The 21,959-nt window shown below is 43.0% G+C and overlaps 1 protein-coding gene across 4 annotated transcripts in view; it reads right to left on the minus strand.

The window, feature by feature from the left end:
* The window catches only part of TECRL (trans-2,3-enoyl-CoA reductase like), a 116,443-nt gene that overhangs the window by 89,615 nt on the left and 4,869 nt on the right, over nucleotides 1-21,959 (minus strand). For all 4 annotated transcript variants that reach the window (XM_037896577.1, XM_037896576.1, XM_007069914.4 and 1 more), the window contains exon 2: nucleotides 1,148-1,199. In XM_037896577.1, the coding sequence (XP_037752505.1) occupies nucleotides 1,148-1,199 (52 nt within the window). The remainder of the gene's footprint in view (nucleotides 1-1,147; nucleotides 1,200-21,959) is intronic.

The raw sequence follows: 21,959 nt of genomic DNA on the forward strand, positions 1-21,959 counted from the left end.
TTTGGATTCTAGGTGCATTCCCAGCTCCGATTCCCACGTTTTCGTCACCACTCATGTTTATAGGTGCATGTGGAGGAGGAGGGAATGTAGATTCAAGTAAGATTGCTCTATTCTCTGCCCAGGCCTGGGCACCAGCTCTATAACCTACAAATTATCAGGATCTATTGTTTTATACTCAACTATCTGAAAGAAGACCAAAAGAAGAACAACCCTAGAAGAAGGGAAGGATTGTCCGATGGTTAAAGGAAGAAGAAAGGGAGGACTTGTGACAGATTTACTGTGTGACCCTGAGCAAATCACAACCTCTGTGCCTCGCTTCCTCATCTGTAAAATGGGGACAATACTACTAGAACTGGCAGAAAGCAATAATTCCATTTAATGAAAGATTGAGGTTTTCACATTTGGTTTTGTTGAGCTTCAAGATGAAACCAAGACCTTTAAATTTCTGCACGAACCAGGAAGAGCACCCACATACACACCCCACCCCAAATAGCCAATAGCCCCAGTAGTTTGAGCACTCATCCAGGATGCGGAAGAGACAGGTTAAGTCCCTGCTCTGAATAGGGACTTAGGTGCCACTCTCCTACCTCCCAGATGAGTGCCCCAACCACTTGGCCATCAACTAGTTGGGAGGCGGGTGGCAGCTCCTTGCCCATCTCTGGTTTTGACCAGCAATTGCATCTTGGAATTGAAGCCTTCCCAACAAAGGGTTAATCAAAGCCAATATTTGTCTGCAGAAGCTTTCCATTTTGGCAAGTTGGCATTTTGTGATGGAGGAGACATTTCAGCAAAAGAATCTCAACCCACTCTAAACACCACCTCCTTCGCCTTGAAGAATGTAGTCTAGATAGGCAAGACAGTCAGTCACCGTGTGTTGTACAGCACCTAACTTACTGCAGGGCCCAATCTCTGTGGTGGCCTTTAGTTGCTATTGTAATATTAACACCAGAAAGGTCTTCCCCTTTTTAGGAGTTAGATGTATTTTATACTACCCTGCTACAGCTCTGGGAGGCTACAGCACTCCCACGGTGTCACTGTTACTCCAAAACAGCTGTCAGGACAATCTAAGTCCTGTGTGAAGTTAATTTGACAAACTTTTCCAAGCATTAAACTTCCCCCCTTCCAGCCAGATGTTCAGGGTACTTACATGCTTTGTGAAATTTATGTTTAACATCAAGGAGGGTGGATGATGGAGGTACCTGAAAAAGAAACAGACAGGAGCAGATTAGTCTTTACTCCTTTGTCCTCCTCTTCTAATCTGCGGACAGGGACATACATTCATTTCACACGTGGCCATTTCAGTTTGCATACAGCTGCTTCAGGCAGTGTCCATTGCAAAACCCTGACTTCACTGTTCTTGTTTGTACACCAACACTCTTTGCCCATGTAATGTTTTGGTTATAACTGGGTTTAGCCTGATGTGGCCATAACTGGTATAAACAGCATGGGCACAAATTCCAGCTGTGGAGGAGGAAAGCTGCTATTTCTCATGTGACAGTCCCTTCCCCAAAGATCAAAACAAAGGTACTACTCCCTATAAGAAAGGGTATCAGAATCTGGCCCTTGGAGCTAGGAACAGGTAGGGAGTGGGCAGTTTGAGAGGGCCTGCTTAAGGAGTAAAGAACTACTTAGTACAAGGGTACCAGAATCGGTCTTCCCAAAAAGAACTGCCAAGCTACTTCATTATACTCTTTACAACTCTCCTTTGCGTGATGCCTACAAAAACCAAAACACACACTTGACAAGGTTTAGATCGCTGGTGTGCTGAATGAGGCCAATATTGTCTCATTGCTTCCTTGTACTTCCATGTCTGTCTGCAGCCATCTATTGGCCTTGTATTATACTGTATGGTCCTTGGGGCAGGGATGGTCTGTTTGTTCTGAGTTTGTACAACACTTAGTACCAGACCCTGGAGTCCAGGTCCTTGGTTGGGGCTCTTAGGCATGATGGTTATAATAAATCTTGGTCTTCATGAGTTCTTATTAGACTGGCAATCAGGACATGGCCAGGACATAACTGCCAAGGGACTGCATTGCTCTAATTCTTAGAGGTACAGAAGAGCAATAACATTTTGTCATCCTGACAGTGACCTGTGGAACAAGCAGACAAGTTTATTTTCTCTACTGTTGTTCACGTACAAATCAAATCATGGTATTTACTTCTGAAAAACAATTGAGGTGCTACCAAATATTTTTTTACAATTCATGTTGATTTTAAAAAGGTATCAGGTACATTGTATCTGTGATAGACACTAGGGAGATATGGCAAATAGGGAAAGAGATGGCTTGCTAAAGGTGAAGGATGCAAAGAATTTGAATCTTAGGTTAACAATTCAGACCAGGCCCTGGGAAATAGCAATCAAATCCCAGGAGGGATTGGTGACTTTTGGAATATATGCTAATGCTCTCAGTCCAGCTCTTGGTAGGAGAAGATCTACATACCACCACCCTATCTTGGTCATCTAAGCAGAGAGACAAAGAAGTGAACAGAAAATCCTCAGCTGGTGCAAGTCGTCGACGTTCTAGTGGAACATGGCAGATCTCAGGGAAGCATACATGGATTGTGTTGCCAATAGGGCATTACAGCAAGCTTCCTTTCTGGGGCCATTCCGGCTCTGGCTGCCATGGGCCTAGGTGCATGTGAAACAGTAATAGGACAGAACTGCTGCTCTTCAAGGTTTTGGAAGATACAGTGGCTAGGGTGGGATCATCTTAGTTTAGGCTGTAGAAGGGCATCTTGTGTCGTGATTCCAATAGGTTAAAAAGGGCTAATTTAAATTATGATGATTGAAATTACAGAAAGCCTGAAATAAGTATGCAGAAGGTGGCATTTTCCTACATGGGGCTTATAAAGAATAGAATTCTGTAAGACAGGAAGGATGGTCCAGTAGTTAGGGTGTCAGCCTGTCACTCTGGTGACCTGCATTCCAGTCTCTGCTCTGCCACAGTCATCTGTGAAACTATCACCAAGATGTTTGGTCTCAGTGGCTTACTTCCCCATCTTTAAAATGAGGAAAGTACTATTTGTCTAACTCATAGGGGTGTTAGGCACTCAGAGACCATGGTAATGGGGCAAGTTAAGTACCTTAGACTTCCTTTCTTGCAAACTTTGAAAAGAATGGGGGGGAAATATTGATCCAAGGAAATGAGAGGATCTAGAATCGACAGCTATAGTTCAATACAGAAACCAAATTAATTCAGTACACAGTGCAACTATATAATGACTCATCCTTAGCATAAGTGATAAGTCAACATTTCTAAATCAGTAAGATATAGGACAGTCAACTAGGTATGGATTTTGACAGAACAGAGCAATGTAACCATATGTTCCAGCTGAACAGTAAACAGTTTCCATTAAATTCCAAAGGAATAAATGGGGTGGTGCTTAGCTTAAAATAGTGGTGCTCAAACGTATTTGATTGCCTTCCCCCTTTCTTTTTATCTGTAGCTGATTACATCCCCACCTCCCACAAATACATAGATCACCACCCAGCTCTGAAGGCAGAGCCGAGAGCAGCAGCTGGTGCTCTGAAGGTGGTGACATGCCAGCAGCAGCGCAGAAGTAAGTGATCATCAGTATCACTTTTCACAGCAGACTTGCATCCCATGGTCATCCTTACTTATCATAGAATATCAGGGTTGGAAGGGACCTCAGGAGGTCATCTAGTCCAACGCCCTACTCAAAGCAGGACCGATCCCCAATTTTTTGCCCCAGATCCCTAAATGGACCCTTCAAGGATTAAACTCACAACCCTGGGTTTAGCAGGCCTATGCTCAAACCACTGAGTTATCCCTCCTCCTCTTATATTTATGTATAAGAGCCCAGTGGAGGCACAAGCTCTGCTCTATTTTTTAGCTAAAGCAAAGCTCAACATGTGCCACCACATAGTTTGAGAACTGCTGGTTTAAATAATTAAAGTTCGGGTCTCCCCCCACCAGACCTCCATTTCTGTGAATCTCCAGTTTAGATAACTCTTCCTTCCCTCAGCCAAGGTCCAGTGTCTGTTGAAATTGAGAGTTAATCTGTAGCCAGGGCTGTAACTCCACTAAATTCACTGCGTGAAGTCCCTGAAGTCAATGGCAAAACACCCTCTTGACTTCAGTGGGGCCAGGATTTCACCCAATGAAATTACACCAGGTACATGAGAGGAAGGTCTGATCCTGAATTCTTGGGCATTGTTTTGGAGTTTAGCACCAGCATTATCTTACTCTGTGGGTACAATGACAAGAGAAAACATTTGATCGGTATCTGGTGTGTACATAAGCCATTCCACAGAGTACCAACAGAACCTTTATAGAACACCATGTCATCCTATAATGTACACACACGTTTCAAAGCTTTCAGACTTGGCCTGGTTCCAGTATTCCTCTGCCTTTTTATATAAGGCTAGAATCCCTTTGTTACATGAGTGTACCTGCGGAGGTCTTGAAAGGAGAGGGAAGGTTAGACTACATTTTAGAAATCTCTAAAAATTACCAAAAATACCTTTCCCCACACAAAGTTTTATGAACTGGAAGCTTGGAATTTCCCAGTGTTAGAAGCAAGGGCTGTATATACAGAACTAAGGGTCTGAAACACATGAAGCCAGACTAAAAACTCTGGACATTTTATTTCCTGGCCCCAGAGACGTGACCCAGATCAAGATTCTGAAGGCTTATACCCCTGTCATAAGGCAAGGGCAGTATTGCTCATGCTCGGGGTCTGTTCTTACACCAGAAAGGGAGGATTCCTGACTTTCTAAATGTTTACAGGCACTAGTTACTTGTGTTAGTGTCAGCAGCCCCACCCAAGAGCAGAGCCTTATCGTGGCAGGTGCTGAATAAACAGTGAGACTATTGCTGCCTCAAAAAACCTATGATCAAAGTGGACAAAGGGAAACAGAGGCCCAGAGATCAGCAGCATAGCCGGGAATGGAAGCCTTCTGATTCCTAGTCGAGACAGCACTTGATCCACATGACCATGCTGCCTCCCCTCATTCAACAAAAAAGCTCCTGTTTTGAGCCCTGATTAGCCAGGAGGTATTGTACCTCACAGCTACCATTTGCCCAGGAGTGAATGTTGGCTCCTTCGTAGCTCAAAGCAGTGTAACTTTGTGGGAGACATACCAAAGTTGGGAAGAAATGAGGAAACATTTCTGACAGGTTGCCATTTTCAAATGCGATCCCTAAGCGTAAGGGTTGATGCCTGTAGCCTGAGGTACTAAACACTTCCCTTGATAAGCCCCTTCTTTCAATTACTTAGGACTTTGCCAAACTTTAGCTCTCTGGGCTGAAGTCAGTGGGCGTTCCAATGATGGGTCCCAGGGCAAGAACTGAGCTGCTAAGTGTAGGACCCTTACTCTAGACAGAGCTTGGAAGAAAATGGTTTCTCCAGCCCATGAAAGTTTGATAGTTCAAGAAGTTTCCTGATCCACACTGGGACAGGACATAGACTTTCCAAAGTTTTTCATAACACACCCTACACTCTGCAAAAAGAGTTCAGCCTCCAAATAGCTGAATCAGGCAGAGCTTGAGACCAGAACCTGGGTCTCTTACATTCCAGGTGAGTATTCTAAGAACCAAGCAATTCTTAGGTGGTTCTTGTGGGTTGACCAGAAATTGGAGCCTGAGGAAAAAACCTTCCAACAAGATTTTAGCCAAAACCAACCCTTTCCAGTGAAAAGTTTCAGTCGTCATTAATCATCATTTTCTACCCAAAAACATTTAGTCAAAAGCTCTCACTGCCCAGCTCTGAAGTTTTTTTTTAAAAGAGTGATGAAGTTGGGGATGGGGTCTGTATTTAGAGATACCCATTGAACCGGAGGTAATCATATGTTTTCCTAACAAGCAACTATGGGCTTGTACACGCTACCACTTATGTGTCACTCAGGCATGTGAACAAGCCACCCCCCGAAGCGACGTAAGCCATGCTGACTTAAGCGTTGATGTGGACAGTGCTATATCGATGGGAGCACTTCTCCCACTGAGAGCATCTGCCTCTCGCGGAGCTGGGTTTTTTATGCTGACAGGATACATAAAATCTCTCTTCACCAGATATACTACAGCTGCATCAAAGTAGTACTTCCAGTGTAGACTAGCCCTGTGACTATTATACTTATGGCTTAAGGAGGTCAGGCTACTTAATAGATCTGGAGTCACACTCAAGTTTTTTTACACTTAAGAGTGCCTGGAGCATTGATGAGGCTAGAAGGCTGAACAATTTGTTTTGTGGGTCAGCTGACTACCAGCAAATGATTTCTCCATACTTCAGAAGAACTATGCAGAATAGAAGGAGAAAAGGCATTTTCCTCTTCAGGATGATTTGGGACATTTAGGAGTCAATCCTGCAGAAGGATTAAACACAATTTGTGACTCACGGCCTTAAAAAACCTTCATAAAGCACCCAGTGAAGTTATGGATTGCAATATTGATCAGATTGAAGACGATGCTGAGACATCTTAGAAATCAGAATGTCCTCTGCATGCTCCATTAGTTACCTTTTGTTCCTTTCTTTGTTCAATGGAACTAGAAATGGAATTGTAAGGTTGGAACACCACACCACCTCATTACCCACTGTACTTAATTGAATACAAACTTTTTGAAATATGCTGTGACAGTTATAATTTCTTCTCCCCTTTATTCCCTTTAAATTATTCTGGAAAGGGTGATAACCAGCATGAATTGGAGTAAAAGCAAGGTTAAATATGCAAAGGTCAAAACACAGTAAAGACCAATCTTGGTCTATTTAAAAAAGAAATTACCTTAATTTTAAAAGCAGTTCTTATTTGGAAATATTCAGAAGACAAATTTCTGCTTTCCAGCCATGAAAAATGTCATCTTGCCACCTACCCTTAGATCCATGCAAAGATCATTTTCCTGCCTCATTACTCGAGCCACATCACCCAACCTTTTGCGTGCTTCCATTGTACGTTTGACAGTTTAGCCAGTCTTGAGTTGTTCTCCCATATTCTTTGGGAGAAGGAAAACTTTAAATTACACAATTGGAAAATTATGTATTTTTTATATCTTCACATAACTCAGCTAATAAGTTGATGATTAGGGGATTTAAACATGTGCTCAAAGTTAAGCAGATGGGGCTTTCCTGGATAGGGGCCCATGTGCAGAAAGTTACAGCCTGAGAGGTAAAGATTTTACAAACAAGAGCATAGAATCCAGACCCTTCTGATAGGCAGCTAGGGTCTGTTTCTGATGAACCTTCACTGGCTGCCTGGGTCTTTTCCTACCTTTGTTTGCTTGCAGACATCTGCCATGGAGCTGTGCTCTCCAGTTCTCTCCTAGAATTTCATCTCTCCAGACGGCTTTTCCCAGTTTGTTGCTGAGGAGTTTTCCTCAGGATCTCTTAGACTCTCTTACAACCCCCTGGAACTCCTGCTGCCCTCCAGGGCTGGTCCCTACTACACCTCCCTGGTGACTCTTCAGTCCTTCCTTTATAGGGAGCCACCCAGTTTGGTTCTCCCCAGCTGGGACTAATCCTTGATTACCTGTCTCCCTTCCAAGTGCCACAGAAAGGGCTAACTGGGCTCTCTGACTCCCCTTAACCCTATCATCAGTATGGGCTTTATACACCACATCACAGCGAGGTTAGTAGTGGAAAGTGTTTTGCAACCTCACCTGTCACTATGAAACACCATGATGGTCTAGTATATCAGGTGTCACCTCCAGGAAGGAAGATGGTCCAGTAGGCTAACAGGTGGGTAAACTCTGCTATATCCTATATAGGTGTTCATTAGAGCACAAGTCCCTGGGCAGAGGTCTGCTCCATTCAGTGTCTCAGTATCCCACTCTGCCTCTGGCTTACATAACAGGCACCTCTTAAAGGTAGTATCCCAGACTTCCTCAATGACATGAGGCAAGTCACTTAAGGTGGAATGCTCAAAAGAAGTTAGAAGTCCTTTTGAGCATCTCACACTTAGTGTCTGTGCCTTGGGGATGCATCTGTACAATGGGGCTAATAGTGCTTCCCTTCTTCACAGGGGTGCTTTGAGGTGAAATTCATTAAAGAGTGTTAGGGGATCACTTATTACAGTGAGGGTGTGGCCTAGTGGATAGCATGTTTGAACTGAGGTCTCTAGAGACCTCAGTTCAATCCCAGATCTAGCACTGGGTGACCTTGGGCAGGTCACTTCACCTTCCCTATGCTTCATTTCCCCCTTCTATAAAATGGGGATAATGATACCAAACTCCTTTGGAAAGTGCTTTGAGATCTATAGCTGGAAAGAGGTGGAGTGTTGTTATAGAAGTAACTTACTCATACAGGATATCACAAATGCTACCTATCCCTTTTTCATTGCATCTTTCACATTTATAGGTTGAGGAAAGATAATACTGTAAGTCCACTGATGGATGCAACACAATTAGGTACTTTCTAGTACTGAATGATTATTTTCAGTGGCTAAAGTTAAAAGAATGTCAATAAGAATTTGAGTAATAGAATTTGAGCAAATAAATGATCTTCCTCTTCATTATGATAGTTGATTTTTAATTAGTTTTTTAAGTTTGTGGAAGCCCAGTACTGTTGAACTATGCACCTCCTGTATATACTAATTTTCAATGACTATTGAAATTCTGAAACTCCACCATTTGAACTGTTTGTTATATTCATGGTGGACAAACAGAAGTTGGATAAATTAAAAGAAACTCGCACTGAAAGGTAGAAAGGTAAAGACTTTATTTCTTAGAATCCAGAACCTTAACATACAAGAACCAAAAACAGAGAGAGACGAAGCAGGCTGCTCCCTACAACAGAGAGCTAAAACTCACCTAACCTTGCTTTAGGCTGGCTTTTTGCCAACTGACTGATCACACCCCACACACTTCCCTCAGAACTCCCTAGCCTGCAAGAGGGACCAGGAAACCCTTTATGATTTAAAATTATGGCTTGTAATTTGTACACAATTTTCAATACATCACAGTGTTCATGAACATTAGACAGCCAGATCCTCAGTTAGTGTAAATCTGCTCAAGTAGATTATGTCATCTTACACCAGCTGAGGATAACACAAGTTATGTCAGCTTACACCAGCTGAGGATCCGGCCAAGAAAGTAGATAAATAACTGTCACAGGGTCACTCACCACATTGGCACCTCCTGCTGGGCATTTCGGGAATTAGTTCAGTCCCAGCAGATGCACCCTCAGGTGGTAGTGGCTCTCTTCTCTTTGCCTCCAGACTCATTACAACTCCTTCCTCTCAGCATCTGCTTTGTGGCACAGCCCTCCAGCCATGTCACCATCTGGTATCCCCCCTTTCTGGGGGAGTCCTCCAACAAGAGCCCAGCCACCCCTCACAGCAGCTTGGTAGTCCACAGCCTGGCCGCTGCTACAGTGGGTAGCCCGGCCCAAACAGCAGCTTCCTGCTGCCTCTTCCTTCCAGCTCACTTTCTCTACTTCCCCACAGCCTCAGTTCCTTTGGCTCCTGCCTCTGAATCCAGCTTCTTTGTCCTCTTCCCAGGGCCTCTAGCCTGCAATTCCTGGCAGCGCACGAGGAGCCCTCTAAAAGACCAGTCTTCTCCCTAGAGCTCCTTGCAGAAGACTAACTTGCTCTGGTCTGCAGCTTCCTTTTATATGGGCCGGCTGGGCCCTGATTGGCTGGCCCAGCTCCCGCCCTAATTGTCTGCAGTCACCACCCTAATTGGCTGTTTCCCCTGCAGCCACTCCTTTGGCTGCCTGCTGCTTAGCCTCCCTAGGCTGGTTTTATCCCTCTCAGGGCCAGTCCTAATGCATTCCGGGAAGTGGGCGGGTGCCCCATCACAATAACTAATGGGAATGCCATTTATTTGTTAAAATGAAGCATGCAACAAGTATCTCTTCATTACTGCTTTCATACACAGCCCTTGCTTAGGGCACATGCTGTGCTATCAGTAATCAGCAGGAATTGATGAAAAATCAGTGCGAAGAAAGAGCCATTCGAATTCATCTTCATTTTTTATGCCTTTGACTTAGCTTTAGCTGATTTGTTCTTCTTTGTGCTCATTTTCAAACAGTATTTAAAAGGATGTTGCACTGTCCATATCCTCCCTACGTGCTCTCCAGCTCTGACCCCATTTGAGCTTGAGCCATGAAGGGGTATCGTGATAATCACTTCCAACCTCTCAAGGGATATGTTATATTATTCACAAGAGTCCCATGCTTATGGGAGATAAGTGGTTACATGTAAGAAAGCATCTTCAGCAACTGCCAGTGATTAAATCTTCTATCATGGAATTTGACACCTTAACCATGGATTGCTGTGGAAGTTAAACACTAAGGCCCAGATACAGAGAGGTGTGGAAATCCGTGGACGTTAGGAGCCTAAATACCCTAAACTGAGATCTGGAGCCAGACTTTCCCAGAATTCACGGATGTTCAGAGCTATGGTTTTAGTTCAAGCCCATTATCACCTACATGGGTATTGATTGACCACAATTAGTAATTTACTACCGATAATTGTGTGCTCAGATTGGCTTTGACATATAAAATAATCTCAGTGGAATACTTTGTCGTTCTGAATTAATTTTACTTGCAGACAGCATCCAAAAATATCAAGAATAGAGGGTCCAAATTCTCTGCGAGTACAAATCATCACAGATGTATTGATTTCTGTAGAGCTGTGCCGATTTATAACATTAGAGAATTTAGTCCCAAAGGTATACTAGACTGATATCAGAGTAGTAGCTATTTTTAGGTAATATATTAGGTAGTAATTTCCGCAAGTGCTCTAAACAAAGGGTTGTTGTCATCCTGGAGAACTTGGAATCAATCAAATCTATATTTGAAAAGTGTGGTGGAAGTAGTGCATGGCTATTAATAATGTTGTAGGAGACTTCACTTTCATTTACAGTTACAGAATCCCTTTGCACCCGGAGGCTGAGAATACTTGAATACTTAGGGGCAGTCATTGTTTGCTACCTTCCCAGTGTCATCTTGGCACTTAAAATAGTCTCTCTTTGCAAGGAAATTGCTGAAAGCAAAGGACAGATAATGCAGGAAAATACTTAAGGCATTGGGGTATGATAAGGTAAAATGGAAAGAGAAAGAAGTCTGTTAACATTTAAAAAGCGTTCAGTCTGTTCCTGACTTTACTATGCCCCCCATGTATACTCATTTCTGAGCAAACCTCACCAGCTTTGCTATGCAACATCACTTCATGGCATCATACAGAAAGGACGCCACCAAGGTTAAGTTCACATTGCAGGCTCAGAAGGAAGGTCTTGTGGTTAAGAGGATTCAGGAGATCTGTGTTTAGTTCCCTGCTCTGACACAGGTTTACTATGTGACGTTGGACAAGTCACCTAATCTCTCTGTATCTCATTTCCCCATCTGTAAAACAGGGATAATAATGCTGTTCTTACCTTATTTTGTATATTTAATCCATATGCTCTTCAGCAGAGCTCCGAGAAATTTTTCAGCCAAAATTTGTTTTGGTTTGGGGTTTTGTGGCCAAAAATGTGGATTCAATTCAACCGAAACATTTTGTGGATTTGTTTTGAGTTCAGCAAATTGTTTCAGTCAAACTAAAAAAACAAAATCCAGGAAAGTTGACATGTTTTGTTTTGACATTTCTGAAATGAAGCATTTCATTTTTTCACATTGAAATAATATTTCATTGAGAAATGATCTTACTTTTATTTTTTTTAAATGTTACAAATTTTTAGCTTCGGGGGGACCAAATCGTTTTATTTGACCTGAAATGAATTGTTTTTCAACTTTTCGATTTGCTAAATATTCTGGAAAAAAAATTTGTTTGTGGTCGATTGTTGATTGGTTGGGGTTGGTTGGTTGGTTGGGGTCGATGGTTGGTTTTTTCGAACAGACAGAGAACTGAAAAATCAGTTATTCACCCATTGTTGCTCCTCAGGGCCGGGACTGCCTCTAAGTATGTGTTGCCCTTCACAGATTGCCCCAGCAGGCACTTTGCCTACTTAGGAGTTTGACAGCAAGTTCCCTGCAGTCCTTGCAGGGAAATAAAAAGAGACAAGAGAAAGCAGGAAATAAAGGATACAATGTAACAGGGATTAAAAGTCAGCTCTAAGACTGGTGTGATTAGAAATTCCAATATTTTTCTCACAACACCAAAGACTATCAACAGAAGATGTTTGCGGCCTCTCTTTTCAACTCGTTTTTTTTTATTGTGGAAGTACCGTGCACAGTAAAAAGGAGAGAATGGTTTTTAAAAGATAGTTTTAAAAAAGAATGATTTAAACTTAGAAAGTCATATTATGATTACAGTATTAATATATTCCGGGGCTTATTTATAGTCCATTGCTACATTACTACTCAGGTACGTTGTGAAGTACCACAGGCCTCATACTTCAGAAAGTACCTAAAACATGTACCAATAAATCATACCCTGGTACATTTTAATGCTATAGTAATACACATATAGGTGGTGATCATACAACCACATTTCCATCATGGGTTCTGCTGATTAACCACTAGACTAATATGGTATCTGAGGCCCTCTGTAATATTGCAATGCTACCGTACAGTCATAACTTGCAATTACCCATGAATTATCCTCAATATAATGGTTTGATCCTCAGCTTTACACAGCTGAGGATCTGCCCCCATAGATATATACTGGGCCATATCCATCCCTGTTGTAACTCCCCTTAATTTCCTGGACTTACATCAGGGGGAAAGATGACCTACAGTTCCTAGCCAGGATGATGGCTCTCATGAACAGCTTGATGAAAAGCCCATTGATGTCAAAGGGATTAATTCAAATCAGGCCCTTAAATTTTGGATTTCATTTTTTTTTCAGGTCTAAAGAGTCTTCTCACTATAGTAGAGAATGAATAAGTAAAAGCCTGACATTTAAAAGAGGCTTCCGAACTTTGGAAATTATTATCATTTAAAGCAGGAATCCTCTTTAATGGTTTCTATCATTCTCTAAATTACCCACTTTACCAACTTTTCATGCCCCAAGGTTAGCAACTTTCTCCATAGCAGAAAACCTGATCGCTGCTAAATAAATCAATAGCTTCAAAGGTTGCTCCCAGGTATTCTGTGTCCAAAACCACATCAGAAGAAGAGAAATAATAGGGAAGAGCAAGCAGAAAATAATACATGCAAATCTCCCCTTTTACATGAAACTATCAGTTACAGTATTGACATTTCTATGAGAGTAGGAAGACGTGAGTCCAATGATTCCAGTTTAATAGAACTTGAGTTTGTTCACCTGCAGGGTATTTTGCAAGGTTCAACTAGTTACCCAGGGTCGGGTTTTCCCTTTAGTTTATTTTTGTTTTCCCCTCCCTATCTGGTGGTTGGAGTCTAATTCAGTTTTGAATAAGTAATTAACGATAATAATACCTAGCTCATAGGTCGCCCTTTCCGTGAGTAGATCTCAAAGCACTTTACAAAGGAGGTCAGAATCATTATCCCCATTTTACAGTTCGGGAAACTGAGGCATGGGGCTGTGAAGTGAATTGCCCAGAACCACCCGGCTGGCTAGTGGCCAAACCAAAAATGGAACCCAGGTTTTCTGAGTCCCAGTCTGGTCCCAAACTCTAGCCACTAGGTCACACAGCAAATGTCTGCTTGTAATATGCTTGTAAATGAATTATTACTTCTATTGCAGTAGAACCTAGAGGCCCCAGTCCAGGTCAGTGGCCTATGGTTCTAGATGCCATACAAACACATCATAAGAGACAGATCCTGACCCAAAGAGCTTATATTGAAAATAAGGTTAGGAAGGGACACGCAAGTTCCACTGAGTCGCCCAAGGCTGGATAGTAGGTCAGTAGTCAAGCCAAGACTAGAACCCCCCGCTATCTGAGCCCTAGGCCAGTGCCCTATTTGCTAGACCGGGATGCCCCTCTTTAGAAGGTGAAGCAGTTTGTTCCAAACCCTCATTCCAGCACCCACCCTAAGCAGCTGGGCTCGGCCATGGGGTAGTTCCCCAGGGAGCTGGGGTGGAGGCATGGAAGGCAGGCCCCACTAGGCACTGCAGCCACGAAGCACTCCCTCTCCAGGGAAGAGGATCTGCATAGTAGTGGACCCTCCAGCCTGCACCCATCCAGTCCTTGACCTGTCCCCACCCCTTTGTTGTGGAGTCCTGCACTGTGCAGGGCCAAGTGCCACTGCATGGTCTCTCATGGGACACCCCCGCCCCCCGCAGAGCAAAAGCACAGGGGCTATGTTGTAGGTGGGGGTGGAGTGAAGGGCATGCTTTCTGCACGTATCTCCGCCGCTGCAAGGGAGGCAGGCTGTTCCTACTGCTGGAGAGCAGGGCGCTGCCACAGGGAAAGGTTGGCGGTTCTTTAGTGAGGCCTATCATACATGAACCCAAACCTGGGGAATTAGAGCCACAATGCTGACTTCAGTCAGGCCCAGTGTGTTTCCCTGTCAAAGGAAATGTTATGACTGCAAGAAAAAAACAAAACACTGGGGAGACACTCGACAGATTTGACGATTTGCACTGGATGAGAGCCCCTAATTTTGTCCTCCAACAATTCTGTTCATCTCAGTCTTCACCACCCTGGGGCCTGATTCTTCACCACCCTGCCCTTTGCATGGCCATTTTCACCAGTGCAAAGTACATGTAAAACAATACCAGATCAGAGCAGTACCATTTTATGCCCCCTTTGCATTAGCTTTGCCATGGTCTTGATGACTGCAGAAGTTGTGGGACAATGGAGAATCAGGCCCACTAGCTGAATACATCATTTGAGGTCTTCCTTTTCCCTCTTTAAAAAGAAAAGGAGGACTTGTGGCACCTTACAGACTAACCAATTTATTTGAGCATAAGCTTTCGTGAGCTACAGCTCACTTCATTGGATGCTGGAAAAAGGCTAATGTAGTGCCAATCTTTAAAAAAGGGAAGAAGGAGGATCCTGGGAACTACAGGCCAGTCAACCTCACCTCAGTCCCTGGAAAAATCATGGAGCAGGTCCTCAAAGAATCAATCCTGAAGCACTTACATGAGAGGAAAGTGATCAGGAACAGTCAGCATGGATTCACCAAGGGAAGGTCATGCCTGACTAATCTAATCGCCTTTTATGATGAGATTACTGGTTCTGTGGATGAAGGGAAAGCAGTGGATGTATTGTTTCTTGACTTTAGCAAAGCTTTTGACACGGTCTCCCACAGTATTCTTGTCAGCAAGTTAAGGAAGTATGGGCTGGATGAATGCACTATAAGGTGGGTAGAAAGCTGGCTAGATTGTCGGGCTCAACGGGTAGTGATCAATGGCTCCATGTCTAGTTGGCAGCCGGTGTCAAGTGGAGTGCCCCAGGGGTCGGTCCTGGGGCCGGTTTTGTTCAATATCTTCATAAATGATCTGGAGGATGGTGTGGATTGCACTCTCAGCAAATTTGCGGATGATACTAAACTGGGAGGAGTGGTAGATACGCTGGAGGGGAGGGATAGGATACACAAGGACCTAGACAAATTGGAGGATTGGGCCAAAAGAAATCTGATGAGGTTCAATAAGGATAAGTGCAGGGTCCTACACTTAGGATGGAAGAATCCAATGCACCGCTACAGACTAGGGACCGAATGGCTAGGCAGCAGTTCTGCGGAAAAGGACCTAGGGGTGACAGTGGATGAGAAGCTGGATATGAGTCAGCAGTGTGCCCTTGTTGCCAAGAAGGCCAATGGCATTTTGGGATGTATAAGTAGGGGCATAGCAAGCAGATCGAGGGATGTGATCGTTCCCCTCTATTCGACACTGGTGAGGCCTCATCTGGAGTACTGTGTCCAGTTTTGGGCCCCACACTACAAGAAGGATGTGGAGAAATTGGAGAGAGTCCAGCGAAGGGCAACAAAAATGATTAGGGGTCTAGAGCACATGACTTATGAGGAGAGGCTGAGGGAGCTGGGATTGTTTAGTCTGCAGAAGAGAAGAATGAGGGGGGATTTGATAGCTGCTTTCAACTACCTGAAAGGGGGTTCCAAAGAGGATGGCTCTAGACTGTTCTCAATGGTAGCAGATGACAGAACGAGGAGTAATGGTCTCAAGTTGCAATGGGGGAGGTTTAGATTGGATATTAGGAAAAACTTTTTCACTAAGAGGGTGGTGAAACACTGGAATGCGTTACCTAGGGAGGTGGTAGAATCTCCTTCCTTAGAGGTTTTTAAGGTCAGGCTTGACAAAGCCCTGGCTGGGATGATTTAACTGGGAATTGGTCCTGCTTCGAGCAGGGGGTTGGACTAGATGACCTTCTGGGGTCCCTTCCAACCCTGATATTCTATGATTCTATGATTCTATGATTCTATGCATCTCATGAAAGCTTATGCTCAAATAAATTGGTTAGTCTCTAAGGTGCCACAAGTACTCCTTTTCTTTTTGCGAATACAGACTAACACGGCTGCTACTCTGAAACTTTTCCCTCTTTGTCTCTCATTCTTTTTGTGTATTGAAGGAGAGGCTTTTGAAACCTGCCTTTCCTCCATTCCCAACCTTGGCCTCCCTTCCTGTCAATCCAAACAGATGCATTTCCTTCTCTGACTACCATGATCTTTGGATCAGAACCAAGTGCATTTTGTTTTGAAGGTTCAGATAGTTTCTTATTTCGTCTGAACACATTGGCCTAGCTCTATCAACGGACATAACAGTTAGCACATAATCACTGGTTGGATAGAAAAGCTACCTTAAAAGGTATTCAAGGCAATTAACAAAGGGATAATCAAGGGCTGCAATGTACAGTAAGTACTAGGAGGAAAGGTTTCTAATAATTCCATTGTTTAATAAAGCACATATTCCTTTAAAAAGACCTTTGGAGTTCATGAAGTTCCATTAAAATTATTTGCATTTTTTTCATTTATGAAGTGTATACTCAGATAGCTGTAAGGCAACTAAATTATACTAGAAAACAGTTTTACAGTTCATAGTTGTAATTAATAGCTGGAGAAACCCCAGAATGGAATGTGTTCAGAATGTCTAAAGAATCTTTCAAAAGTATTATGCAAATATCCTATCTGGATTTTAGAGGTCCTGAAAATAAAGGTTTTGGTTAGCTGCTGCTGTTCCCAGTGATGGTCACTGCTAGATCAAGAGTCTTGGCAGCTGTTATAAAACTTGTTCTTGTCTTAAGAGAGAACCTGAGTACATTTCCTAGAAAAGGACCCGTTCAATGCTACTTCTCCTAGCCCGTCACCGCCGCATTGTACAGCCAAAGAGGAGAGTCTGATGTAAAATGAAATGTCATGTTATTGCAGGAAATAGCTTTAAGAACACTTAATACCCTATTATAAAGGTAGCAATTGCTCACATACAAATGAATGCGATATTTATAAATATAACATACAGGTCAGAGTGTGGGAAGTTAATTTTACTTGCTAGAGATGATTATACATGCCTGACTCATGCCTGCTTTATTTGGCTGCTTGTGAGCTATGGAGGAAAATAGCTACTTTATTATTCCACTCTTCAAAGAGTGGAGATCAGCGAAGTTCCTTCTGGGTGGGATATGATACCAGGGTCTAGTTTCTATAAAATAAGGACAAGAGGCCTGACTGTGCTCTCATACCAGTATAAAACAGGAGCAACTCCATTGAATTATGATGATGAAGATGGTAGGCCTAGAAAGTTAAGCCATGGAGCAGGACCACATTATGTGAGGTGCTGTACAAATGCAGACCAAAAAGATGGTCCCTTGCCCAAAGCGTTTACAGTCTAGGTAAGCGAAGATAGTTACACAAATGTAAAACCGGTGCGAGGGAAATCAAAATCAAGCCTAATGTTGTTTCGTGGCTTACACTGATTACACAATGTCATATCATATAGCAACAGGGGCCATAGAATTACATTGATTAATAATAATACTAATTATCATTATTCATTTGTATTACAGTAATGTTGGGGAACCCCAGTCATAGAGCAGGACCCCATTGAGTTAGGTGTTGTACAAACATAAAACAAAAGGATGATACCTGCCCCAGAGAGCTTCCAAATGAAGCAGATAGAGAGAGACATCAATGGTCAGTCCATAGTTTAAATAATTTTTGTACCTATGAATGTTAATAAATGCATAACAATAATACACAGGTCTTATATCGTGCTTTTCAAGCATTCAGCAATCATGAGGCAAGCCCCCCAAATCATGAGCATGTCATAAAAATCATGAGATAGACAATAATAATAATAAATCTGAAGGCTTATTTATTTGCCTGCTGGTTTGTGAGCTTTCAGGGTACACATTTTCAAGTTTTTCTCCGCAATCATGAGGCACTGAAGGATACTTTTTCAAAAAATGAAAATTGAGAGTCTCACATAATCACATGACTCTAGGAGCTGAGGCATCAAGAAAACCCCCAATATCACGACACTTGTGATAAAATCACAACAGTTGGCAATGCTGCATCTAACATTTATGTGCTTATTTCGGATTAGTAGAAAATGGCATGGGACAGCGGAGAGTGGAGTTGCAATGGGGAAGGGGCAGCAGTAGGCGGGGGCATTGGAATGGTGGGGGCTGGTTTGCAGAGCAGAGAGAAAGTGGGCTTCCCAAGGTTTGCAGAGCTCCTGTCCTATGCATTTTAGGAAGTGAGATCTGCTTGTGAAGAGACCTCGGAAAGTTCACAAGAAAGAAATCCCTGCCCTGTAAGAGACTCAAGCCCTGGGCGTGCGTCCTCATGCATAGCTCACCCAGCCAAATGCTGAATCACATAACTGCTGAGCTTGAAGGCTTTTGATGAGGAAAGCTTTCTCTGTTGCTTTCCCACGGGTGAGTTCTCCTGCAAAACAATGCTGTACGACACATTCTGTCTTAAAAGCAACTCATGCAAAATTAATTACACTGTGCAATACTTGTTGGAAAATGCATTTTACTCCAAGTTAATCTGAAGAAAAAAATCATATGTGGCAAACGCTGCAGCATAGACAAAAATGGCTGAGTTGATTTAACAGCGTTCAATCAAACCATTGCACATTTAGAACCTTCAAATTAGACTATGTCTGGAGTTCAGAATAAAGGACAAATAAAGCTGGTTGGAAAATGGTATGTAAAGTGCATAAACAATTTTGAAATGTTCTATGGTTTTGATGAAAAAAGATGAAAACTGAACATCGACATGTTTTCAGTTTTTCATAGCTTTCCAGAACATATATGCATAGATTACAAGGGACCACTGTTATCATCGAGTCTGACCTTCGCTATAACACAGGCCCCACAACTTCCCCACAAGAATTCCTGTTTGAGCTAAAGCAGGTCTTGTAGAAAAACACCAATCTTGATTTAAAAATTGCCCAGTGATGGAGAATCCACCACAACCCCTGGCAAGTTGTTCCAATGGCTAATTACCCTCACTGTTAAAAATGTGCACCTTACTTCCACGAAGAATTTGTCTTCCAACCCTTGGATCTAGTTACACCTTTGCTGGCTAGATTGAAAAGCCCATTATCAAATTTTTGTTCCCCATGTAGGTACATACTGACTGGCTTTGGGGATTTTTTGTCTTTTTCCCTTTTCTTTTTTTTCCTTCCCTTCGCTCACCTCCTCCTCATTCCTTTTCGCTGCCAAAATGGAAAAAGCGAGAATACAGGAAGAAACCCAACACAAATGTAGGCTGGGGGTGGGGGACATTGTTATATATGTATTTAAAAGCTTGAACAAAATACGTTGACCATCTCTAATCATAGGCCTTCTCACTCCCCTGCAGACTGTGACCCAGCTTTAGGAAGGAGACCAGGAGTTACTGCCTGTTGTGAGCAAGTGGGTGGGGAGAGATTCATAGATTCTATGGCCTGAAGGGACTGTTACGATTCATAGACTCCTACATACTAAGGTCAGAAGGGATCATTATGATCATCTCGTCTGACCTCCTGCACAACGCAGGCCACCGAATCTCACCCAGCCACTCCTGCGATAAACCTCTCACCTATGTCTGAGCTACTGAAGTCCTCAAATCATGGGTTAAAGATTTCAAGGTGAAGAGAATCGTCCAGCAAGTGACCTGTGCCCCATGCTACAGAGGAAGGTGAAAACCCCCCAGGGCCTCTTCCAATCTGCCCTGGAGGAAATTTCCTTCCCGATGCCAAATATGGCAATCAGCTGAACCCTGAGCATGTGGGCAAGACTCACCAGCCAGATACCCAGGAAAGAATTCTCTGTAGTAACTCAGATCCCACCCCATCTAACATCCCATCACAGGCCATTGGGCCTATTTACCATGAATAGTTAAAGATCAATTAATTAATGATTATCTAGTTGGACCTGCTGTATAAACACAAGCTGATAAACTCACCCAGTGATTCCCGCATAAAACCCCATAACTTCTGTTTGAGCTTGGGGGCTTTTCTACCTGGACATTAGTGTGGAGGGAGCTAGGGTGTGAATTGAAAACAAAATAGCTAATTCACATTAACTCTCTTTATGGACATTCTTAGGGTGGGTCTACACTACAGCTGCACCCCTGTAGTGTAGACACTTACTATAGCAATGGAAGAGGTTTTTCCATGTATCCTTTTAGGAGGCAGGAGCTAGGTCGACAGAAGAATTCTTCTGTGGATCTGGCTGCATATACAGTGGGAGTTAGGTCAACTTAACTACGCTGCACTGGGAGTGAAATTTTTCACAGCCCTGATCTATGTAGCTAAGTCGACCAAAGTTTTAGATGTAGACCAGGCCTCCCTCAGTATTAAGAGTGCCTTTGTGTGCTTTAGCTTAACACACTCTTAATGCAGTGTGAAAGAGTCCACATGGGGAGTTGGTGCGGAGTAGCCAGTGCACATTAACGACTCCAGGCTTTTTCCCCATGTAGACAAGCCCACAGAAAGACATCCTGTCTTGATTTAAAGACTCAAAGTGATGGATTATCCATAACATCCCTAGGTCACTGGTTAATTATCTTCACTATTACAAATTTGCACCTGAATTTTTGTTTGAATTTGTCTAGCTTCAGTTTCCAACCATTGAATCACACTATGCCTTTGTCTCAGATTAAAGAGCCATCTACTATCAGAAATCTCTTTCTCATGTAGGCATTTGTAGACTGAGATCAAATCACCTCTTAACTTTCTCTTGAATAAGCTAAAGAAGTTGAGCTTCTTTACTCTTTCATTATAAGGCAGGGTTGCCTGACCTTGCATCAGCCTTGTAGCTCTTTTCTGAGTCCTTTCCAATTTTTCAACATTCTTTTTGAAGTGTGGACTCCCAAACTGGACACAGTATTCCAGTAATGATGGTCTCACTAATGCCATAGATAGAGGTAATGCCACCTTCCTACTCCTACTTGATATTCCCCCATATAAACATTGAAAGATCATGGTCATCCACTTAGCTACAGCATCACATTGGGAGCTCATGTGTATTTAGGGGAGGGATAGCTTGGTGGTTTGAGCATTGGCCTGCTAAACCCAGGATTGTGAGTTCAATCCTTGAAGGGGCCATTTAGGGGTCTGGGGCAAAAACTGGGAGTTGGTCTTGTTCTGAGCAGGGCATTGGACTAAATAACCTCCTGAGGTCCCTTCCAACCCTGACATTCTATGAGTTAGTTTTCTACTATGACCCCTACATCCTTTTCACAGTCCCTGCTTTCCAGGATATAGTCTCCCACCTTATAAGTGTGACCTACATTCTGTATTGCTAGATGTACGTAGCCTTATATTTGTCTGCACTAAAATACTTTTAATTTAAATGAGCCAATGTTACCACACAATCCAGGTCAGCCTGTATAACTGATCTGTCCCCATCATTAACTATCACTCCACCATTTTTTGTCTCATCTGCAAATTTTACCAATAAACCCCTGGCTCTATCTATCATTCAACAGCCGGAATAGCTGGCTGGGCACACGGTCATAAAGCTGCTCCATGAAAAGTGATGAAGTAACTTACTACCTGTCTGGTGGGAAAGGGGAGGAACTGGGACACAATCGTGTACACTGATCAATTTTGCTGGACCCTTTACGCTTGTGTGAAGCCTCTTTGGTTTCTCTAGGACATCATGTGGGCACAAGTATCAGCCCACACAAATCTCCTTGAAAGATTAGGGCCTTCCTCACCAATACTGCAAAAACTTAAGCAAGCGAGTAGCTAT

The sequence above is a fragment of the Chelonia mydas genome, chromosome 4 (assembly GCF_015237465.2).
Source record: "Chelonia mydas isolate rCheMyd1 chromosome 4, rCheMyd1.pri.v2, whole genome shotgun sequence".
In the NCBI taxonomy this organism is placed as follows: Eukaryota; Metazoa; Chordata; order Testudines; family Cheloniidae; genus Chelonia; species Chelonia mydas.